The sequence below is a fragment of the Nannochloropsis gaditana genome (assembly GCF_000240725.1).
Source record: "Nannochloropsis gaditana CCMP526 unplaced genomic scaffold scaffold216, whole genome shotgun sequence".
Taxonomy (NCBI): domain Eukaryota; class Eustigmatophyceae; order Eustigmatales; family Monodopsidaceae; genus Microchloropsis; species Microchloropsis gaditana.
The window spans coordinates 16,874-37,033 of record NW_005803737.1 but is presented as its reverse complement, the minus strand read 5'-3'; the positions used below and the strand labels follow the sequence as shown (position 1 = coordinate 37,033).

The following is a 20,160-nucleotide window of genomic DNA, read 5'->3' as shown; positions in this document are numbered from 1 at the left end:
CGTCACAGTGCGAATTAACAAAAGAGCTCATCGACAGAGCATTGTCATGTCTGCATTTGAGGCAAAAATAACCAAATGGGAAGACACGTCATATTCACGGTTCCCAGAAAGAGGGCGTCATCTCGTGTACAGATCGAATCACCCAAAGAGTCTCATGGCAGGCAGCTAGTAGTGAAGGCTTATTGCTAGATACTTCAATTACAGTCCGTGATTTCGGTTTCCACTGTCACCAATTTTGCTCTGCGTATATATACTTCAAAATTCTGCCGGAGAGCTACCGCGTGTCTATGTTTCCTGAACGACACATAGTCACTGGTCATTCCTAGGCGCTACTGAATCCCTTCGCTGACATTAGCTTCCTACACTTTCCTGTCTCCTACCCCCTCTCGCTTCCATAGCTCTTGCAAAATATCCTCATCCCCAATCCAAGCCGCGTACAGGGCCGCTCCCACCACGTAATGCGCCGCGAACAAGGCGAAAACCGCATCGAAACTCCCACATTTCTCCAGGACTAAGCCGGCTATCGGTACCGAAACCAGGCCACCCACTGTAGCCAAGGTATTGCCAGCTGCAAAGATAAGTCCTGCATTACGAGGACAAATGTCCAAATGCGAGCAAGAAACACCGCCGAGAGTGAAGGCGGAAAGGCCCGCGCCGATTGTGACATAGAAGAAGGAGAAGAGTAGGGAGGAAGCGGAGTCGGAGGACGTGTTGTGTGTTGTAGTAGCGAGGAGCAGAAAGAGCGCGGGTAGGACTGTACCAGCGGTCTGCAACAGCTGACGTACGCGCTTTATCGACCAACCAGCGGCTATCAAGTTATCGGCCAAATAGCCCGACGCGATCCCTACCAGAGTCTGCACCAGATAGGGGGCGAGGGTAAAAGCAGCCAGCTGCGTGACGTCGATATCAAAAGTCTACGAGAAATAGTTAGTATCAGTGGAAGTCAGCTTAAGGTAGGATCGACACTATGCAGGCTTACTTTGGTTGGCACGACAACAACCCGCGGAATCCAGCTTTCTGAGCAGGAACATGGCCCTCTCTGCCTCTCCCTTTCCTTTACCTTGCTGTAATATGAGGGTAGCCAAGAGAGAAGGCCATAGATACCCCACGCTTGCGTATACTGTGCTACCAGAATGGCCCACACCTCCTTCCGAGCGAGCAAAAACCTGGCCTGGGCCCAAGTCAGTCCCTCAGGCGGAGCAGACGAAGTGGTAGAGGCGGCCGTCGACGGGGCGGACGAGGGCATAAGGTCGATGCGTTGTGATTTGGATGATGAAGGATTTGACAAGGGGTACCCTTCTCCGCATCTTGCCTTTTCCTCACTCTCCGCCTCCTTACCTTCCATCGCCTCGCTTCTCTCTTCCCCCCACGCCCACCAGACAGGAAACCAGAGGACGGGTAGAGCACCGAAAAAATAAAAGACAGATGGCCAGCCTGCTTCTTCAATCAGGAGGGGCGACAATGCAAATGCTAAGACAGCCCCAAGATAGCTTGCTCCTGTAATGAGGGAGACAGCCAGACTGCGGCTTGGAGCAGGCACGCGTTGAGGAATCATAGCGTGGATGGCGGGAAAAGCGACGCCCTCTCCCATACCCAGTAAGACTCGATCCATGACCATTGCGCCCAGTCCAGCTTTGGCAAACGCAGGGGTGAGGAAGGTACAAACGGACCAGAGGATGATTCCCGCCTGCAAAACGCGCGACCCGCCAAAGCGGTCGGCAAGGTAGCCGCCAAGGAGGCCTGTGAGGGCGTAGCCGGCAAAGAAGGCGGAGAGCACAACGCCCTGCGAAGAAAGGGACCAATCTAGATCCTGCGCCATGGGTAAAATACAGGTGGCGAGGTTGGCGCGGTCCGCGTAAGAGATGAGGATGGCAGTGCTGGAGAGAACGAGGAAGAGCCATGGCGTGCGGGAGCCAGTTTGGGACTGTACGGGTGGGGGATTGCGGGAGTCATACAGAGGCATAGGATGGCGTGTAAAAGACAGATCATGGTGCTGCTCATAGCCGATTGAGGACTTAAGAAGGGGGTCGGAAACGGTGGACGAAAGGGGAGGGCGTAGCCACGGTTGCTGCAATCGGAAAGACGTAACATGCGATCCTCTGATTAAACAACAGAAGAGGAAGATAACCAAATTCTGCTTGGCACTTCGCTCAAGGAAGCTGTGAAAGGAGGCAATTGTGGGATGACTTGGCTTAAGGGAAGGATGACAGCATATCAAGCAGGTCGCACAAAGCACAGAAGCGAGCACCCTCTTTCACGATTCCGATACCGGGCTTGTATAGACATACCTGCGGTGACCCATGTTGCCACGATCGACCTTGAGCGATGAGCTGCCGCTACGTCGCTTCCTGAAATTACTATTGAGATACGTTTTCAATTACAGCTGAACCCGCAGTGCGAGGTCGAGGCGTTTGGAGAGTGGGCCCGAAGACGACAATCACAATTGGGACGTATAATCATGAATAAAAAAATGAGCTGGGAATATGATTGCTGTCAATGAATTGCTGCCATGATAAGATAAAGATAAGTTCCCCGACTACTTCCACATTCGTCAACCATGACTTTCCAGTAAAACCAATATGCAGCCTTCCGAGATTTCCGAGGCAACACCGACCTGTGATGCAACAAAGCATGTTGATAATGATGCGGTCGAATTTACAACGAAAGGACAAACAAGCCAATCGATCGTTCACTGTACGCCACCCAAACATCCTTGAGGCCTATACAATACAGAATCAACACATGCGCCAAAGGACCCAATGCAAGCTGTGTTGTCACAAAACATGGCAGGGAGGGTTGAAGGTTGAGCTTCCGGGTAAGCTTCTGTTCAACGGCAGCATCGAAACAATTACCGAGGTAATAAGTAATAAATAAGTAAATAAGCAAATAAAGTATACAGATTTGCGTCCCCCCAAAAAAGGTAAATGGAAGCACAAGGCAGGAATTTCTCTCGGTGCGCCATTTTTGGGGGTATTGCTTTGAATCGAGGGTATCCGTCTTTTCTTCAGCATTATATTTATTCTCAAAAACTTTCAATTTAAAATAGCTGCCGTCTGATTATGTTTTCACGTATCTAATGCGCTGCGTAGGCAAGAGGACTTGGACCTGTCCTCTCGAGGCCCGAGGGCCTCGTCTTTCGGGCTCTATTTTGCAAACGTGGCATGAAATAAGCCCGCTAGAGGTTAGCTCTTGGCCCGGAAGACCGCACTCCCTCTCCCTCTGCCCAACCCGTAGACAAAAATTCCTCCAAGCTCTCCGTTGCCAGGCTAAGATTGCTCTTCTTACACCATCTCGCGATGAGGCTGTGGCAAGCAACATCACACGATGCCAGCTTTTGAATACGTCGACCGCAAGCCGTTGCTCCTGCAGCCTTTGTCGTTTGACCTCGATCCGATGGTGCCGCTGTCCCTCTCTCGTCGCCTGGCGCCATCCCACGAGGCAGTGGCGGAAAACTCGACGTCGGTCCGCCAATCGCGCCAGCTGCTCTTCGTAGACGTGGTGCTGCCAGGCGGCAACAACCTGTCGCACTAAGGTACCCTCCCTCTTCTGTCGGGCTTGCCGAACCTTTTGACCCACGCGCCGGTGCTCAGCCAGAGCCGTAAGTGCCTTCAGGGCCAGGCACTTTACGCTAGCAACTTCGAAACGGCTCGCGATTTCTCGCATTTGCCGAGCCCTCCACGCCGCCAACCGCAAAAAGGAGAAAACCTTGCGCCGGCGCCGGAGACACGAGGCGGACGCCGCGTGCATTCGAGCCGCTACCTCCTCAAGTTCCTCCATATCCTCTTCCTGCTGCGCAACCCGACATTTAATTAGGTACTCTTGCAAGTTTTCAAGCACCACTGTCTGCTGCATTAACTCCTCTTCCAAGGCCTTATTCTCACCCATCACCAGGGTCAGGGCATGCGCCGCTTCTGCACTGCCTCCATGCGCCAGACTCAAGATCTCACGAGCCCTTTCGCGGTCTTCTCGCACTGTCCATAGGTGAGCTTCAATATCCGGTGTCTGTCGCAGGAATTCTTGTAGAGCTTCCAATTCTGCCTGTCGTTCCAGCAAGGCGGCATGCACCTGCTCGACCTGTCCCTCCGCCGCCACAAATTCAGGAGCCTGACAGATCCCCCGCAATTGTTCCCAGAGCTGTTTGTTCTGCTTGAAGAGACATTCCTGGTCATTATAGAGCCTGCTTACTTCCTTTTGTAAGTCAAGCACTTGCCGCTTCAGAGTGCCAAGGTCGAAGGCGGGGGTCAAGAGGAGGGAAGGGGCAGTTGGTTTGGAATGCCTGTGCATTGGAGGAAGATCGGATAGCAATTTTTCGAAAAAATCTTCTACTTCTCTTGGAAGGGCTCCCAGGCGTCGAAAGCTATCCGTGAGAGAAGGTAAAGAGGAAGATTGAGGACAATGTCCAATCTGATGATTTAAGGCGATGAAGGGATAGGCGCCCGCCGTAGCACCTTTTTTTGGCCTTGCAAAGACGTCCAAGCTGCCGGGCATATTCTCTTCTCTCTCTCTTTCATACGTGGAATGATGCCTTTCTTGGCATGAGGTCCAATTAGGTAGATGTGGCTGAGACAAAGGTAATACTGAAGGAGAGCATGGGCTAAAAGGTTTTTGGGTAACACTATCCACTTGCCGTTTTACATCCTCATCGTCGTGGCGATACTTCATGTGCTGTGAACTTTGATGCTTCACATGTGGCGGAGAGTCGAGTTGTGGTAAGTGAAGTGGTTGCTTTTCTCGGTGGGAGCTTTGAAAATGTTCTTCTCGTGAAGGACGGAAAGGGCCCATATGCCTTGTCGGCGTGGAAATGGCCCCTGTCTGCGCCAAGAGGCGTACACGATCCCACGCTGAAGGACATTGTGTTAAAATGGAAGGCTGTGTGGCAGACGAAGTGCTTGAATGGGTCCTAGATGGTCCAAACTGTTGCCGCCGCTCAACCGTGGTACGGCCTAGCAAATGGTGGGTAATATGATGTCAAAGAGTCTGTCTCTCGACGCGTACATGAAGCTTGAGGAAATGACTGAACAGATGCATGCAGAAATTGCTTCCACCCATGCTACCATTTCTGATTTATAAACTTTACCATCGAAGAGCGGGTCAGGCCAAGGCGACTCCAAGGCCATGGCTAGTTGCACGCTGGCTTTCTTTAAAACGATGTTGATGTCTAGTGAAGTAAATTGAACGATTTTTTTGGGGCAACCACAAGACTTCTTTGTTTGGCCTGTAAAGCCTGTTGTGTGTAGATGTCGATCGTTTAAGCCAAAAAGGTCCATGAGTATTCCGTTTCCTGGTCCGGCGTAGAAGACATGCATTCCAAGGCCTGAACGTAGAGCTTTCGCGCCATTTTCCAAGAAACCTCGAGCAAGCTTCGCGCCATTTTTCAAGAAGTCCCGAGCAAGCCGTGCGGCTGAAAGCAGCTGGCACTCTCTGCAGCCCTGTCTGCTTCTGTCTGCCCCGGTACGAGAGGCAAGTCGGGGCAGATATCAAATCTTAGACAAAGAGGCACAAGACATGAAATGAACCGGTGGATCATTGTTGCCTATATCGCGGGTGCTGATTGGACATGTGGTCTTGGCGCGGCCAGACCCCGGCTTTTGAACAGCGAGGGGATGACGTGTCTCCCCCAACTCTCAGAGGCTAAAGCTCGTGCATACGTCGCCTTTGCCTGTGTCACAGGGGTTTGCAAGATCTTCCGACGAATCTTGGTTCCATGACCTGTCTTGTGGACGTCAATCTGTTCAGTAATCGTACACATGAAATGTGCCGCCTGGTCTGGGCACTGGTATCTAATTATGATGGACACGTACTACGATTTCTGGAGCCGAGCAAGGAAGCTTTCACACGAGCTTTCCAATTCGGCAGTACTTTTTTCCTTGGTAGAGCGGCAGTAATGATCACTTACATCCTCTTGAATACTACGGAGCAATTAATTGTGCGAAATGTACCGTTTGAATGTGTCGCGACGAAGGATTTGGCTCTCGGCGTGTTTGTGGCTTTGGTGATAGACCTGTGATGTGACGCATACGTTTCCAATCACTGCCCTTTCCTTGTTCGGCTCTCATCACTTTACGAGAAGCCTTTGCACTCACTCTTCACAATTTCAATACACTTGCTTGGTAGGAACAGCATGAGACGCGCATCGCCTCGAGAGGCCTCATGCCCCCCGTCGTCTGCCTGTCCATACTTGTGCCCGAGCGCGGCTTCCTTGGAAGTAAGGATCGCGCCAGCCGGCGGCGTGAGCCGTCGGCGGCCTCTCGTGACAGGCGAACGGGACTGTGATGCGCTCACGCAGCATCTAGAGGATACGGACAGCGCGGTCGCCGACTTCCCGCAGGAGGGGTTCTCCACACCGCTTACCATATCTGGAGAGCGCAACCTTGAAAGCCCGTTTCCCGCGCCGTCAACACGCTTTCCCCTTCCAACCACTCCCAAGCGAGATTCACGCATCGTTTTAGCCCCATTGCCACTCGAGCTACCCACGGAGACGCCCTCCGCCGAGCTAGTTGTCCTAGCGGTTCGCCTCTCTCCCGGTCTCACTCCTCAACCGTGTACTTGCCTGCTGCCCAACCCTCCGTCGCGGCCTCAGCCCCAGACTTGCCTGGCTCCCCGTGACAGTAGTAGCCGATGCACTACTCAACATACCACATCTCAGGAGTCACGGCACCCTTCAAGCGAAGCGTACCTGCTTTTGAAGCAGTTGACGAAGCCCAGAGACCGCGTTCGACTTTGGTTAGCTCAGGTGCTGCAGGAGGAGAGCGAAAAGGAGGGGGGTGAGACAACGGTTTATACTCCCGTCGGTTCAAAAAAAGTGGTGATCAAGGAATCTGATGCCTCCTTCATCCGAGCATACGGGCAACTCTGGGGGGAGGACCCAGTAGCAGAGGCGGGAGCTCTCCTCCGCATTGGACAGTCGCGGGTTGTCGCGATGGAAGGACAAGCGCACGGCGACGAGCATGTCATCGCGGTGGAGACGGTCTTTGAGGGCGCGGGTTCGAGTCGGGGACTGCTCTTCATGGTAATGCCCTACCTGGTGGGGGAGGAGCTTTTCTACCGCGTCACCAAAACTGCAGGGCATGAGGGGCTAGGGGAGGACGGAACACGGCCCATATTCCGGCAGATCGTGCAAGGTCTCTTGCACTTGAAGAAGGCGCATGGAATCCGACATGGTGACGTCTCTCCGGAGAATGTGATGGTGGGGCCTGATGGGCACGTCACCCTCATCGACCTGGGCATGGCAGAGCGCGTTCCCTCCCTCCCTCCCTCTCTCCACCCTTCCTCTTCCGTACCCCCTGGAGTGCTTTTACGAGCTCGCCCCCGGCGTGGGAAGAAGCAGTACATGGCACCAGAGATCTTCGAAGAGCGGAACTACGATCCTTACGCCGCAGACGTCTGGGCCCTCGGAGCCTTGCTCTATGTGTGCTGGACAGGTTGCACCATCTATCGATCTGTTACTGACGTGCAGTTCGCGGCGTTGAAGGATACTGCGGGGATGGGCGGGCTGCAAAAGCTGCTGGCAGAGAGGGAACTCTCGGGGAGGACCCGGTCTTTGTCTGCGGAGGCAAAGGACTTGCTGGGCCGGATGATGGTATGGGATCTTGGAGAGCGAATGACGCTAGAGGAGGTGGCCGCGCACCCCTGGGTGCTGGCATCGGCAAAAGAATGGGAAGCGAAGGAGTGGGACGGACAGGTTGAAGTACCCTTGCCCCTGTTCAATTCCTCCTCGGTCTCGGCGCCCCCTGTCCTGGCGCGGAAGGAGATAGCGCAAGGAGGAGGCTTCTCAGCCCTCTCAGCCCTCTCAGTGGGTAACTGTAAGGAAGATGTGAAGGAGGAGGGAGCTAAGGACGCCGAGGATATCGTGCATCCCCGTACGTCCTCGTCCACTACGATGTCCACCTATTCCAAGCAGGTCAGCAACAACAGTGACGACAACAGTGTCAGCTCCCTCCGTGTCTCGGAGATGGAGAACCTGCGCAACAATTTTAATAACAACAATTACGAGAGAGAAGTAGACTGGGAAAAGGATTTGGGACATCACTATCGCGACGAGCAAGACGGAGGCACCTCGAGATCAGCCTCTGTTTCATCCTCCTCCCTCCAGTCGCGTTGTTCCTCTTTCGCCGGGGACGATGGGAGATCAGGAGGAGAAGGACGGGAGACATGGGTCAGTGAAAGGGGCGCCTTCACTCCATCAGATATGGCCTTCTGGTCGTCGTGATCGTTTTGTGCTTCCCAGTGGACGGTGGGGCAAATAGTGCCTGTGGATGGCAGGAGAGAGGTATAGAAAACCGATAGCCTGTCTGAAAAATGCGCTAGATAGGTATCGAATATGCATCGAAGGTAGGACAAACAGAGCATGGACACACATCATCTGTCCGAAATGTGATGCAAATCGTCCAAAGATGGGGTGGCTACGCATGTCTCCACATCCAGGAGACATTGTTGAGCAACATGTACTTGCGCCTAGACGGCGTGATGAGAGCATGGAACTTAAGTGTGCATATTACGCTGTGAAGTAAAAATAGGTCAGATCTAGCTCACAGTATGCAAAATATAGCTACAGACATAACGTTACACGTATTGGTGTGCATGTAGTGAGATAGGTTCAATAGGCACGCTTCCAGACAAAAGATCCTGTATAAGCGGTGAGATGTATGACAGGTCAGTAAGCATCGTCGAAAAGTGAGAATAATCTAAGCTTTGAGACCTCTACAGAAGTGTGATTGTTGGATTTTCTTTTCTTCCGGTCCAAGGACTCCAGGCGGGCCATCAATTCCTCATGGAGTAGGAGGTTCTCTGGAATAAAGCCTAGATTTCCAGCCGATTCTTCTTTTTCAAACTACCAAAGCTTACCACAAGAAATTTCATAGCAGGGCCCTAAAATCATCGCTTGTTTAATGCAACCCACGCGGCGACACACGTGGGGATTTCGTGTTTTGTCGTAGTCTTGGGCAAAACGTTTTAACACCCTGCCCACTAGAACCTATGCTGCCACGGAACCGAATATATGACATACCACTCTTGACGTCGGTAGCTAGTATATGCTCGAAATATTTTTTTTGTTGTTTGCATAGATATATACATATCTTTTACGCTGGGTCCTGTGTACCTCGGTCATTGTTTCGATGCTGCCGTTGAACAGAAGCTTACCCGGAAGCTCAACCCTCAACCCTCCCTGCCATGTTTTGTGACAACACAGCTTGCATTGGGTCCTTTGGCGCATGTGTTGATTCTGTATTGTATGGATAGTGTGCAGTGTACGATCTTAACTTTCTTCTGGACTTTGCTATTGAATTCGACCCGCCGCATCATCTGCCAACATGCGTTGTTGCATGCGAACCTTCAGTTGTTGAGACCAACTGGCATATTTTCTTCTTTCTCCGTGCACCCGGATAATTAGGCCTCAATCATCATGCGCAAACGCAGACATGATGATAGCAGCCAGAATAGCGAAGTAGCGTTGTCTTCTCAAGTAAAAAGAGCGGTCAATCCACGTTCAACACGCTCGCATTCAAGATCAACAGATAAAGGTATAAGCGACGAGGCGAAGAAAAATCAATTTTCAGCTCCGGACTCCAAGAGCGCAGCCAGCAGGCCGTCACGGGGACAATTCTCCCTAAAGCATGCGCGCGAGGAGCCAGCCACGGAGCAGAATCTTGTGAATCAATCTAGAGACTCGCCGCGGCCGCCCATGCAGCCTTGCCTAGTTCATTGCCATGGAGCAATGGAGGACATGGACAGCATTTCGAGCACAAACACCACCAAGAGGAATGTCGAAGGGCGACCCTCCTTAATAATCCTCCAAACACAATGCTTGGAGGCAATCCTGCAAAATTTGACACCGATTTCCAGGTGTCCCTCCGCACCTCCCGTCCTGCTCGCAGAGGAACGCCTGGCGCTCCGAAAGCTCGGGCTTCAACTCATGGCATTAACGGCGCCAGATGATGGGGAAAATAGCGGATTTCCATTGTCATATGCGGGGGCAGAGCATGCCGGTGTGGACATGGTGTCGGCGAGTGAGGAAGAGAGGGAGGAAAGACGAGGAGAGGCGAGTAAGGCGTTCGCGCCTCTTTGCGGCCGTGGTATCGCCAGCGACGAATCAAGTACATACAACGGGTTGAGTAGTACTGATAACGGGGCTCAAAGATCAGGCAATCGCCCATCCCGACTCTCGTCTTCCTCTTCCGTTCCCGCTGCCTCGCTGTCTTCCCCTTCCCTTTCCTTAAAGCGCCCATCGAGCGCCATGCGGGCCTTCAGGTACAAAAGTGGCCCCTGCCCGAAACATGCCTCCTACGACTTGCCCAGAACTATAAAAGGGAACCCGGGGGGCATTACTCGCGCCGGGAAGCCCCCTGACGACGGACTCCTCGTGCTGCCCGAGTCCGTCTGGCAGCATGCCTTCTCCTTCGTTCCTGCCCACGACCTGTTGAGCGTCATGCTCACCGCCCGTCCCTTCTGCAGCATGGCCGAGCCATTCAAAGGTGTGCATGTCTGTTCCGATTAACCCCCCCCCCTCCCCCCCCCTTCGCAATATGCCTAATCTGTCTTATATTCCTGTGCAACTTTCCTCCCTTCATCCAAATTCTCTTCTTCCCTCCCCCCTTTTTACTTCTCCCTCCGCCACGTCCAGGCTTCTATTTTCACTGGAATCTTCGCGCCGCAGAAAGCCTGCAATCCCTCCGTCCTTATATCAGTAAGCTGCGGCACCTGAACGCGAAGATGCGGGCCATCCTCCTCGACTGGGTAACGGATGTCCACCAGTCCCTCTCCTTCGCGCCCGCCACCCTCTACAGGACGGCACAGGTGCTGGATCAAGTAAGCAGGGGGAAGAAAGGGGTGGGCGGGAATTGTAGCTGAGGGGCGAGGATGGTGCTCCTGTGGGATGTGGGGGTGGGTGTTGGTCGTTTGCGGCTTGGAAAAGGCATGCCAGTGCTGAGGTCCTCTTCTCCCTTCCCTTTCACATGGCCGCGTGGCAGTTTTTGAGCCGCACTGAAAACGTGACCCGCGAGAAGCTGCAGTTGGTGGGGGTGACGGCCTTCATGGTGGCCGCCAAGGGCGTGGAGCACACGCCCCCCGATCCGGACGACTGTGCCTACTGGACCGACAACGCCTACAGCGGCCTGGAGGTCTCGTCCATGGAATCCCGCCTTCTCAAGGTCCTCTCGCAGTCACCCTTCCGCCCTCCCTCGCTCCCTCCCACCGCTCAGGACTTTCTCACCCTTTATTTGAAGGAGGTAGGGGCTGGGAAGCTCGCTTCTTGCCGGGCCCAGTACTACTGCGAGCGGACGCTCCAAGAGCACGACATGCTGTCCTTTCCTCCGTCGCTGATCGCCGCCGCCTCTGTCATCCTTGCCTTGAAGAGTAGTCCCATCCCAGTCGTTGTCCATCCATGCTCCACCCAGAAGCCCAAGTCCTGGACAGAGGCCGTTGCGCACTATTCCGGGTATTCGGACACGAAGGTGGCGGCCTGCGCCCGGCGGATTTGTCAGCACGTGCGGCACACCGTGACCACGCTGTCTGGTAGGAAATTGGACGCGGTGAAAAGAAAATACGCGAACGGGCTCTTCCTGGCCGTCAGTAGGATGGAGCCTCCCACATGGGGGGGGGGCCCGGGTGAAGACGCTGAGAAAGCGGAAGGAGGGGGCGGGCAAGAAGAGGGAGGAGAGATCTCGAACGCTGAGGGAGGAAACGCGCCGGGCGGAGATGAGGTGGACGTAGAGGAAGCAGGTGAGGAAGGGAACGGCGATGGAGGGATGGGAGGAGATGTTGAGGGTGGGTTAGAGGTCTGAGCTCGAGGGCAGAGAGCTTGACTGGGGGAAGGAGTCGGAGTGGGAGCGATATAATCAGTCCCGGAGAGTTCCGTGAGGAGGAGTGATGGACGGCAGAGGATGAGGATTGTCCATACTGTTTGCGCTGACCTGCATCCGGGAAAGCGTGCGTTTGAAGAAGAGGAATTCAAATGATATGCGGGGCACGAGAGTGGGGAGGCCACTGATCTGGGAGCGATACAAGAAAAAGAAATTTCGTTCAAGAGGGCAAGTTGGAGACATGTATCAAATTCGCGATAAGCCACGAAAGAATCTACCAAGAACTAAAAACCTATCCAGCACAGTCAGGAGCCGCGCAATCGCGAGTGTCACACGCACGTTTTGCATTCTTTGTCACACTATGTTCCGTCTGACACATTTCACCCCCTACACCAGTCCTACCCCTAAATATTCGTCACATCCAAGCCCCTCCGCCGCCGCCGTTCCACATCGCCCACTAGCCGTTCCCATGCAGGCTTCCCAAAGGCGCGCTGCCCCACCCGTCCGTTCAGTTTTAGAACTACCGAGATGCCCTGCTGGACCGGGTCGATGCCTTGCTTGCGAGCGGCGGCCGCCTCTGCTGCCAGGTAGTCCTGCCATTCCCGTAGGAGCAACGGCCACCCCACGTGTGGCTCGTCCTGTGCGCCTTGCAAGCGCTCCTGCGCCAAGCCCAAGACGGAGGGGTTGTCCTCACCGTCCGCGGGCAGCACCAAAGGCACGACGAGGAACGCATTCCGAATCAGCCGCTCTTTCATCCCAGCCTCCCCTGCCGTGTTCAACGCCGCCTGGACGACATCCTCCCCGCCTGCAAAAATGACCACGCGCCTCGCCATCCCACGGTCCCGACGAAAGTCTGCCAGGCTTAGGACGGGGCGCTCGCCCGCCCCGCCCCCATCCTGCACCTGCACTTTCAGGGAAGCGATTTTCGCCCCCCGGGATAGGCGGCCGAGTTTCCGAGCTTTCGTTTGCGAGTCTAGATTCCACAAGAGCGCGGCCAACCCTATGGCCCCGAGGTCGATGGCAATGTCCTTTCCCGACTCGCTCAGCGGCACCGCGCCCCGCACCCCCGAGAATGCGGCCAGAGCTCCAGTCAAGGCTGTGAGCGCACCGATCGCCCCAGAAGCTCCCACACCGCCGTAGATAAGGAAACGAAGAGATCGGAACGGAGACTCGGCTTCCTCACGGAGGCGAGTCATAACGCTGTAGTCCTCTTCTACTCCCACGTCTCCTTCGTCTGGTAAGATGTTTTGAGCTCGTCCTTCAGCATCCTTCTGTTCGTCACCGCCGTCTTCTTGGTACAAGAGAACTGGAATTCTTCTGCGAAAGCGCGTCGAAACGCATCTGTTTAGTAAAAGAGATTGTAGGGAAAAGGAAAGTTGTGAGAAGGACATGCTAAGAGGGAGACGCACAGCGCTGAAGGAAGCGAGCGATTAGCGCAGCGAGCAAAAGCATTAGATCAACAACGAGAAGCAAAAGGTCCATATAATAGAATCAATCTTGTGGACGGATGCGTAAAGTAATGAAAAGGAAGTTAGCACCAGGAAAGTACGTGCCATTAAGGCTTTTAAGGTAGATAAGGGAAAAAATATGCATTTCGCTCACAGCAGGCTTCGAATGACACAGCTAAGAACAAGGGCATTTCAGATCCCTAAATGCGGACGAGAAAACACATAGAGATGAGGAAATGCTGAAGAGACGGCAGGCTTTCACGGGCTGAGCGTAAGACACTTGACCACCTCAGACTTTCTCGCTTTGAAGAGATAAATTCCAACATTATAACACGTCGGTCACAAAGGCGGCACGTACCTGGAAGGATTTCTTCGACTGGAGGATGATGGCATACCATTTATGAAGGGCGCTTGGAGTTTTGGCGTGAAGTCTGCGGGTCGTGGGAAGCCAGAGGAGGTGGGCAGGAGAAACAAGGCGACCAGGCAGGCTGCCACAGCTGCAGCGGTAGGAAAACCCAAACAATGCATGCCTTCTCCTTCCGCAAACACCGGAGGAGCAGCTGCACTATACTGTGGAATCAAGGAATGCTTGAAAATCATTTGGGGCCTGGCGCGGGGTGGTTTTGTGGTTTGACCGCGTGCAAAGGCACTTTCCGGTCCTCGCTGTCAGCTCCCGTTGTCTCGGAAAGGGCTAGGACGAGCCTCCCCTAACTGAATCACACCCAAGTTGCACAAATTGTACCGGCTCTTGGAGGCCGCGAGCACCGTTCTTGTGCGTTTTGGGACATGATATGCCGTGTGGTGGACTAATGGGTGCTTTGTGGCGGTAAAGCGTGACCGTTCATGGCTTCGACGTGCACGTATATCCAGCCCCCCTCCAAGGCCAAGAGCCTTCAACCGCAGTGCTCAACACGTCACACGATCTCTCCTTGTCTATGCTACTGAGCTTACGGCTCTATGTTTCGTAATCTATCCCTGACAATTAACCTTTTTTTCGTGACCCTCCAATAGTACATTGTTGTCTATAGGCAGAACTCTGTAGAGTGTATTAGCGTGCGGAGAAGCCTTGCTGTCTTCTCGTCTCAAGCCGGGCTCAACCACGCATGGCGCCAGCACTGGAGCTTCACCAAGCGCACAGAATGTACCGCAACCAAGGCAAACGGGACTCCGAGGCTTACCCGCCTTCGTCCCGGGAGCTTGTATTAAAACTACAGGGGGAAGGCTCTATATCCTCGCCGATCCCATCCTCGGTCCCTCGGCGGGCCTGCACTGGGTGCGCACACTCCTGCCTATCACGGCAGCGGCATTACAGGTACGATTTGTCACAAAAGCGGAATATGATAGCTTGCCTCAGGTTTGCCTCCCAGTACTTGAAGCGAGGCTCATCTCCGTATACATGCGATCTGCTCGAACAGAGAGGCACTTTTGAAGAAGGCTGCCCAACCACTGGGATGCGTCTGTAAGTCTGACACGCTTTGTCACAAGAGGAGTAAGTCGTCAATGAATAGCAGCGCTAGAGCAGGTAAGGGGCCACCTTTTCCTGGCGACACCTGGATGTATTTCCAACTTCAACTTCCTCCGTTACTCTACCGCCACCTCTATCTCCCACAGCACCTTCAGTATTTTTTGCAGCTGCCGCGACATTTGTTTGCTGTTGCTCCCTCGCATCAGCCACATATACATCGGAATCATCTTCATTCTTCTACCCTTCCTTGCCTTCTTCCGCCTTGGCGGCATTCCTCCCTTCCTCTCTCCCACCTGCCGCTCCTCGACGGCGCCGCAGGGTGCTCTCTTCTTCCTCCTCGCCTTCTGCTTTCTCCAATTCCGTCTTTGCTAGGCAATCTGCAGCCTCACAGCGCACAGGCAGTTTGGAGATGATCAGCAGCATGTTCAGGTGAGTGTCAATGGAAATACAGGACTTAGTCGCGAAATAGCTGACGCGTGTCGTTTCTTCCTCTTTGCTTTCCTTTTCCCACCGTATCTGCGTTCAGATGGCGGGGCGGGAAGAACGAAGACGAAGAAGAAGTGCTGGTTAATATTGAGTCCCCGTCGGCCAATGTGCGGCGCATCTCCTCCTCAATCGTGGTCAACAGGCCCCTGTCCGACGTATGGAAAATTCTTACGGATTACAACAAGTAAGTTGAACGAGGGGGGACACAGCAGTAGAAGGAGCATCCTCTACTCTTTGACCAGTTGGAATGGGGGCCATGGATTTTAAAGTGTATTGGTTGTGCCCATAAAGCTTCGATGACGTGTGGGCACCTGTACGCTTATCTGTGTTGGTGGATGCCTGACATGTCATGCCAATCGTCATTCCCGTCTTCCCCTCTTCTAGCCTCTCGGAGTACGTCCCTAACCTGACCCAGTCGCGGCTTGTCGCCACTCCGCCAGGGTGGGAGGCGCGAGGAAAGAACAAGGAGGTTCGCCTTTTCCAAGAGGGGGCTCAGACCATTGTGGGTTTCAACTTCAAGGTGCGCTACGCCAAGATCCGGCGGTGTCACACAGAGTAGTAATAGCAGAGTAGTTCTGACAGTGTGAATGGAAAGTTTCGGGGCTCTCCTCTGCCTCTTTCAGCTCGTCTTGTTTGTTTGCCACGTCTTCTGTGAACTCTCCCTTTTTAACGCTCGCTCTATGTATCCGCTCTATTGAAATGAAAGGCCTCTTTGACGATGGATATGGAAGAAGTATTTGAAGCTGAGGACGAAAAGCTAGGTCAGCGTCGTATAAAATTCCGCTTGGTAGACTCGGCCATGTTCAGTGATTTCTCGGGTAAGGACAAATTTTCCATGCTCTGAATTTGAGGGGGAATGGGCACATCAAGATTTTTTATCCAAGAATTTATCCAAGAATCAGTCTTTATAAGTGGTAGGCACTCCTTATTTACAAATTGCCTTCCTTCCCATCGGTCCGAATCTGACCTCCCTACAGGGGAATGGCGCCTACAATGCTACTCAAGGATGCGCACCGCTTGCGAAAACGAGGAATGGACTTACAGGTGAAGAGCACAACAACAATTTAAGGCGCACATTTACGATGGTGTGCTTGTGAGCGCAAGCGGGTTTTGCGGTCTTTAGGAATGTTAGATACATTGTGGAGACTCATGTCACACATCGCTCTTTTTTTATCCCTTTTGCTCGCAGCACGAAGCTCTTCTACATGGTGAACGTGAAACCGAAAGGCCCCGTTCCAGTGGGTGCCCTCGAATGGCGCATAAAGGAGGATGTGCCAACTAATCTCCGAGCCGTCAAGGTCGCCTCCGAGAAGTTGCCCTGGGATTGTGAGCAGGACCAAGCTGCCTTGGCAGGTGGGCACATCTCACTGTTCATTTCGGAGGAGTCTTTTGGCGATGTTACTTTTACAACCACATGTCGAAAATTACTGCATAAAATTTCTGCGCTCTTCTGCGAGCTGACCTACTCATTATTTTTCGATTCGCTACCTGTTCAGCCCTTGCTGCCGGGCGTCGGGAACAACAAGCTCGCATGACCGTGGCACAGGACTGGATGAGTGACGAGACTCTGGGCGCGTACATAGGGGACCTGCAAGGAGGAGGAGGTATGTTGTTCGGCGTTCTTCTCCCATTTTGTCCCTGTCGTCATTATTTTGTCGCGTTGGTGTTTGATATTAACTCTCCGTCTCCTTTGACGCAGGTGGCGGCGTGGATAGCAAAGGAGTGCTGCGGGTTGGGGTGGGCTCCGGAGGATCTTCGGGAGGAAGAGAAGGAGGAAGAGGTGTGAATTCCAGAGCTTGGAGCCCGTACTCGTATCAAAAAGGGAGGAACGAGACAGAATCTGGATCGATGTTGGATCGTCTCTTTTTCAGGTAGCACCACTCGGACGAGTTCGGCCACAAGAAGTTAGCAACCGTACAAGCGGATAATGGATGCAGAAATGGATCCAGAAGCTTAGGGTGGGACTTAACAATACTGAAAACTGTCAGAGGTTTAGAAGACTGGGTGTGTCGGAGAAGGTGTCTCTGTAGAGTTCTAGGAGAACAAAAGGAGTCAACTTTGTTGCGGAGCACAGGGAACAGTGCAACTTTGGAGCTGGTCAGGAAGAAAAGCGAACTGCAATCTGCAGCGCTTACTAGTGCAAGGTCAGCGTGTTTGTGAACAATAAAGAAGTTTTTATTGCGAAAGATATTTTCAGCGAAAGAAAATTTAGATACCTTCTACATCAGATACCTTCTACGTTGCTTTCACGACTTACCTCACATAATTGCACGCGGATGCTCTTTCGTTGTACTCGTAAATTTGCTTTCGACGTTACAAAGCTCTCAAATTGTCTGAAGTAAGTACAAACTCAGAAATCAGGACATCACATTGCAGAAGTGACTGCGAATAACGAAGTGGAAGACATGCAGTGTCATAACGGGGTCGAGTGCATAGTAGAAATTCGCAATCTGGAAGCCTCTAGGCAGACCAGTGAAAACAAAACATCGCATTTGAGATCTTTGGATAATAGCAGCCTGTGCCTCTGTCCGCTGCGCCTTATTTGTGGCATCACAATCCGAGTACCCACAAGAGAATGTTCACCGCCACTGAGGCAGTGAAGGGACACTCCTTCCTTCCCTCTATTTTGGTTCTTCAAGCAGCTGAGAATTCAGGACCCTATTTTTGCAGAGGGCGGGTCACCAGCTCGGTCACATCATTCCAGACAAAGCTGCATGTTTCGTACAAGAGTCGGCGATAAAATAGGATGCGTCTGACCATCTTGTCGGTTCCGTAAAAAAACGAAGTAAGCAAGCACACAGACAAGATGACTAATACCCACGCCGTCGCAACCATTATAATCATCCCATTGAAGAGAATATGCAGGGGAGGAAACTGCTGGTTCTCCTCATGCCACATGGCAAAGCGCATGCCGACACACGTGCAGGCATTCGCCTTTAAACCGCAACTCCAACACCATTTAGTCCGACATCGCGTGCAAGTCATAGCATTGCAGCCTATTCCTTTTTCAATGTGGTGGCCGCATCCCGGACATGGCTTGACAGCATCCCCTTTCCGCTTTTTCCACATGGCGTACGCCTGATTGCCCGATTGATCACATTTTTTCGACCTATGCGGGTCCCCACCGCAGTTTCCACAAAATCCTTCAGAGCATACAGGACAAGTGGCCGATACATATATCCCTTCATGATCTTGCTGTGGTGCATGCGTAAGCCTCGCTACGCCATTACAGTTTGATTGAGGACACCATCGTAATAAAGGGTTCTGGCAAACCTTCGCTTCATTTACAAAGTATTTATGCTTTTCCCAGGCCTCAGCAGTAGCCAAAGAGTGGAGCAATGTATCTTGGAAAGGCGTGCTGCAATGCGTAAGAGGACACCGCAACGTCTCGTGACTTGTTCTACCTTCATTTATGGACACGTTGACGTAGATTGTCAAGCAAGGGATGCAGTATTCGTGCCCCGAGGGACAGCATGCTGTCGCAGCAGCGAAATTCAAACCCTCTCTTTTAAGAAGAAGAGACAGAAAGCGCAGGGGATGTTTAGGGGGCAACCACTCCAGGCAAATTGGACAATAATGATGGCTGGTCAGGTAACTGGTCGAAAGGCTCTTTTTGGTGTTGAAGTCATCATTTTTCCTTCGAAGACGGTGAAACATGGTGCTGAGGCCTGATAGGGTGGTAGAAGCATTTGTGCTTGGTCCATGTGATCTCTTGTTAATTTTACCTTTGAAAACGTTATTAAAATAGTACGTGGAAGGTTCAGGTGGTAAGATTTTCTGGAGGAAAAAACGAGGAGACAGGAATTTGCAGTCGATTCGTGTGGGCGTGTCTTCTGGAGGCTGCGCGTTGAAGTTCTTGCATGAAAATGCCGCCAATCGCTCTCGCATGCCGATTGGCTGACAACGTCCCTTTTACATAATCTCTTCATGTTATAGAATGTAAGGGCCTCAAGGATATTGATGGTCAGGACAGTCCTATTCCATGGGTAAAAATGGGGTGCCGTATGTGCTTCTATTCATTCTCTTTTCGGATTTTTGGGGGGGATAGTCGTGGAATTGATCCCGCAGTCTGTCAGTCAGCGTAGACTGACAAAGTCATGATAGAGTAAATTCTTGTTTTTGGGACGCTAGAGAGGATATATGACGCGACATGTAGACAGTGAAGCTGTTTGCTTTTGAGGTCTGTTTAAAGCTGCCCGTAATTTACCCAGTTAAGTAAATCACGCATTGCATCCCTAGAGACAGGGTGCCACTGCAATTTTTAAGCGGCTACGGTTGAAGTACAAGGGATAAACGCAAGACACGATGAACTAAAAATGTACACGGATTCCATTTGACCATTTCATGGCTTTGTTTTTGTCTACAGCTGCTGCTACGACCGCTTTCATATGGGATTATCTGTTACTGCGCAGGGTCTTCAAACCGTACGACGCACCGTATGGGTCAAATCCCTCACAATGACGCTTATTTGAACGGTTGTATGGAACAAATACCTGTACGGTGCTTCCAACAACTCCCACAGCCACCGTCCGATTAACAGCTTTGCACACAGTTACATAGTGCTAATTGCACTATCTCCTTACATTTTTTGCTGACAAGCATGTTGTAGCCGTTTACGCCACTAGAGAGCAGCAATATGGCATCCGGTGCTGTTCCGACTATGAGGGAGCAATCCTTTCTGTCTATCGAGCCCCTGTCGCTTGATGTACTGCTCCTAAAGTGCTAAAGCGCTGTATCTCCGTACCGATTTTCGAGGAATGCGAGCTGCTCTACAGGCGACAAACAAGAGTCGCGTATGCTCAAGACATAGCTTCCCTTTCGTGTTTGATGATAAGGACGTTCTTGTCCCTCACCATCCTCAGAGTTAATCTTCTGTCTTTTCTACCCCTGCTTCGTTCCATCGGTCCAGGCGTCGTCCTGCATATCTACAATTGCTGAAATGAAGATGTGGCCATTAGATTGA

The 20,160-nt window shown here is 52.4% G+C and overlaps 6 protein-coding genes across 6 annotated transcripts; 4 read left to right on the top strand and 2 right to left on the bottom strand.

Moving 5' to 3' along the window:
- Positions 1–359: 359 nt before the first annotated feature.
- Positions 360–2,618, bottom strand: NGA_0120900 (na+-dependent inorganic phosphate cotransporter; the record flags this gene model as incomplete). The annotated part of the gene is made up of 3 exons (XM_005855361.1): positions 2,289–2,618; positions 1,061–2,159; positions 360–914 (listed from the first exon to the last, which is right to left on the bottom strand). The coding sequence occupies exons 1-3, from the start codon at positions 2,300–2,302 to the stop codon at positions 360–362; spliced, it is 1,668 nt and encodes a 555-aa protein (XP_005855423.1). The 5' UTR covers positions 2,303–2,618.
- Positions 2,619–6,121: 3,503 nt separating this feature from the next.
- NGA_0121400 (protein kinase) lies at positions 6,122–8,209 on the top strand (the record flags this gene model as incomplete). The annotated part of the gene is made up of 1 exon (XM_005855366.1): positions 6,122–8,209. One exon carries the CDS (start codon positions 6,122–6,124, stop codon positions 8,207–8,209), a length of 2,088 nt encoding a protein of 695 aa, XP_005855428.1.
- Positions 8,210–9,389: 1,180 nt separating this feature from the next.
- Positions 9,390–11,780, top strand: NGA_0121200 (cyclin b2; the record flags this gene model as incomplete). The annotated part of the gene is made up of 3 exons (XM_005855364.1): positions 9,390–10,472; positions 10,622–10,806; positions 10,968–11,780. Exons 1-3 carry the CDS (start codon positions 9,404–9,406, stop codon positions 11,778–11,780), a joined length of 2,067 nt encoding a protein of 688 aa, XP_005855426.1. The 5' UTR covers positions 9,390–9,403.
- Positions 11,781–12,111: 331 nt separating this feature from the next.
- Positions 12,112–13,846, bottom strand: NGA_0121000 (uncharacterized protein; the record flags this gene model as incomplete). The annotated part of the gene is made up of 2 exons (XM_005855362.1): positions 12,112–13,139; positions 13,605–13,846. The coding sequence occupies 2 exons, from the start codon at positions 13,844–13,846 to the stop codon at positions 12,203–12,205; spliced, it is 1,179 nt and encodes a 392-aa protein (XP_005855424.1). The 3' UTR covers positions 12,112–12,202.
- A 405-nt stretch (positions 13,847–14,251) lies between these two features.
- On the top strand, positions 14,252–15,756 carry NGA_0121600 (uncharacterized protein; the record flags this gene model as incomplete). The annotated part of the gene is made up of 5 exons (XM_005855368.1): positions 14,252–14,558; positions 14,662–14,768; positions 14,858–15,140; positions 15,238–15,381; positions 15,582–15,756. The coding sequence occupies exons 1-5, from the start codon at positions 14,350–14,352 to the stop codon at positions 15,754–15,756; spliced, it is 918 nt and encodes a 305-aa protein (XP_005855430.1). The 5' UTR covers positions 14,252–14,349.
- A 523-nt stretch (positions 15,757–16,279) lies between these two features.
- On the top strand, positions 16,280–16,983 carry NGA_0121700 (uncharacterized protein; the record flags this gene model as incomplete). The annotated part of the gene is made up of 4 exons (XM_005855369.1): positions 16,280–16,290; positions 16,387–16,550; positions 16,694–16,801; positions 16,913–16,983. The coding sequence occupies 4 exons, from the start codon at positions 16,280–16,282 to the stop codon at positions 16,981–16,983; spliced, it is 354 nt and encodes a 117-aa protein (XP_005855431.1).
- Between the last annotated feature and the right edge of the window lie 3,177 nt (positions 16,984–20,160).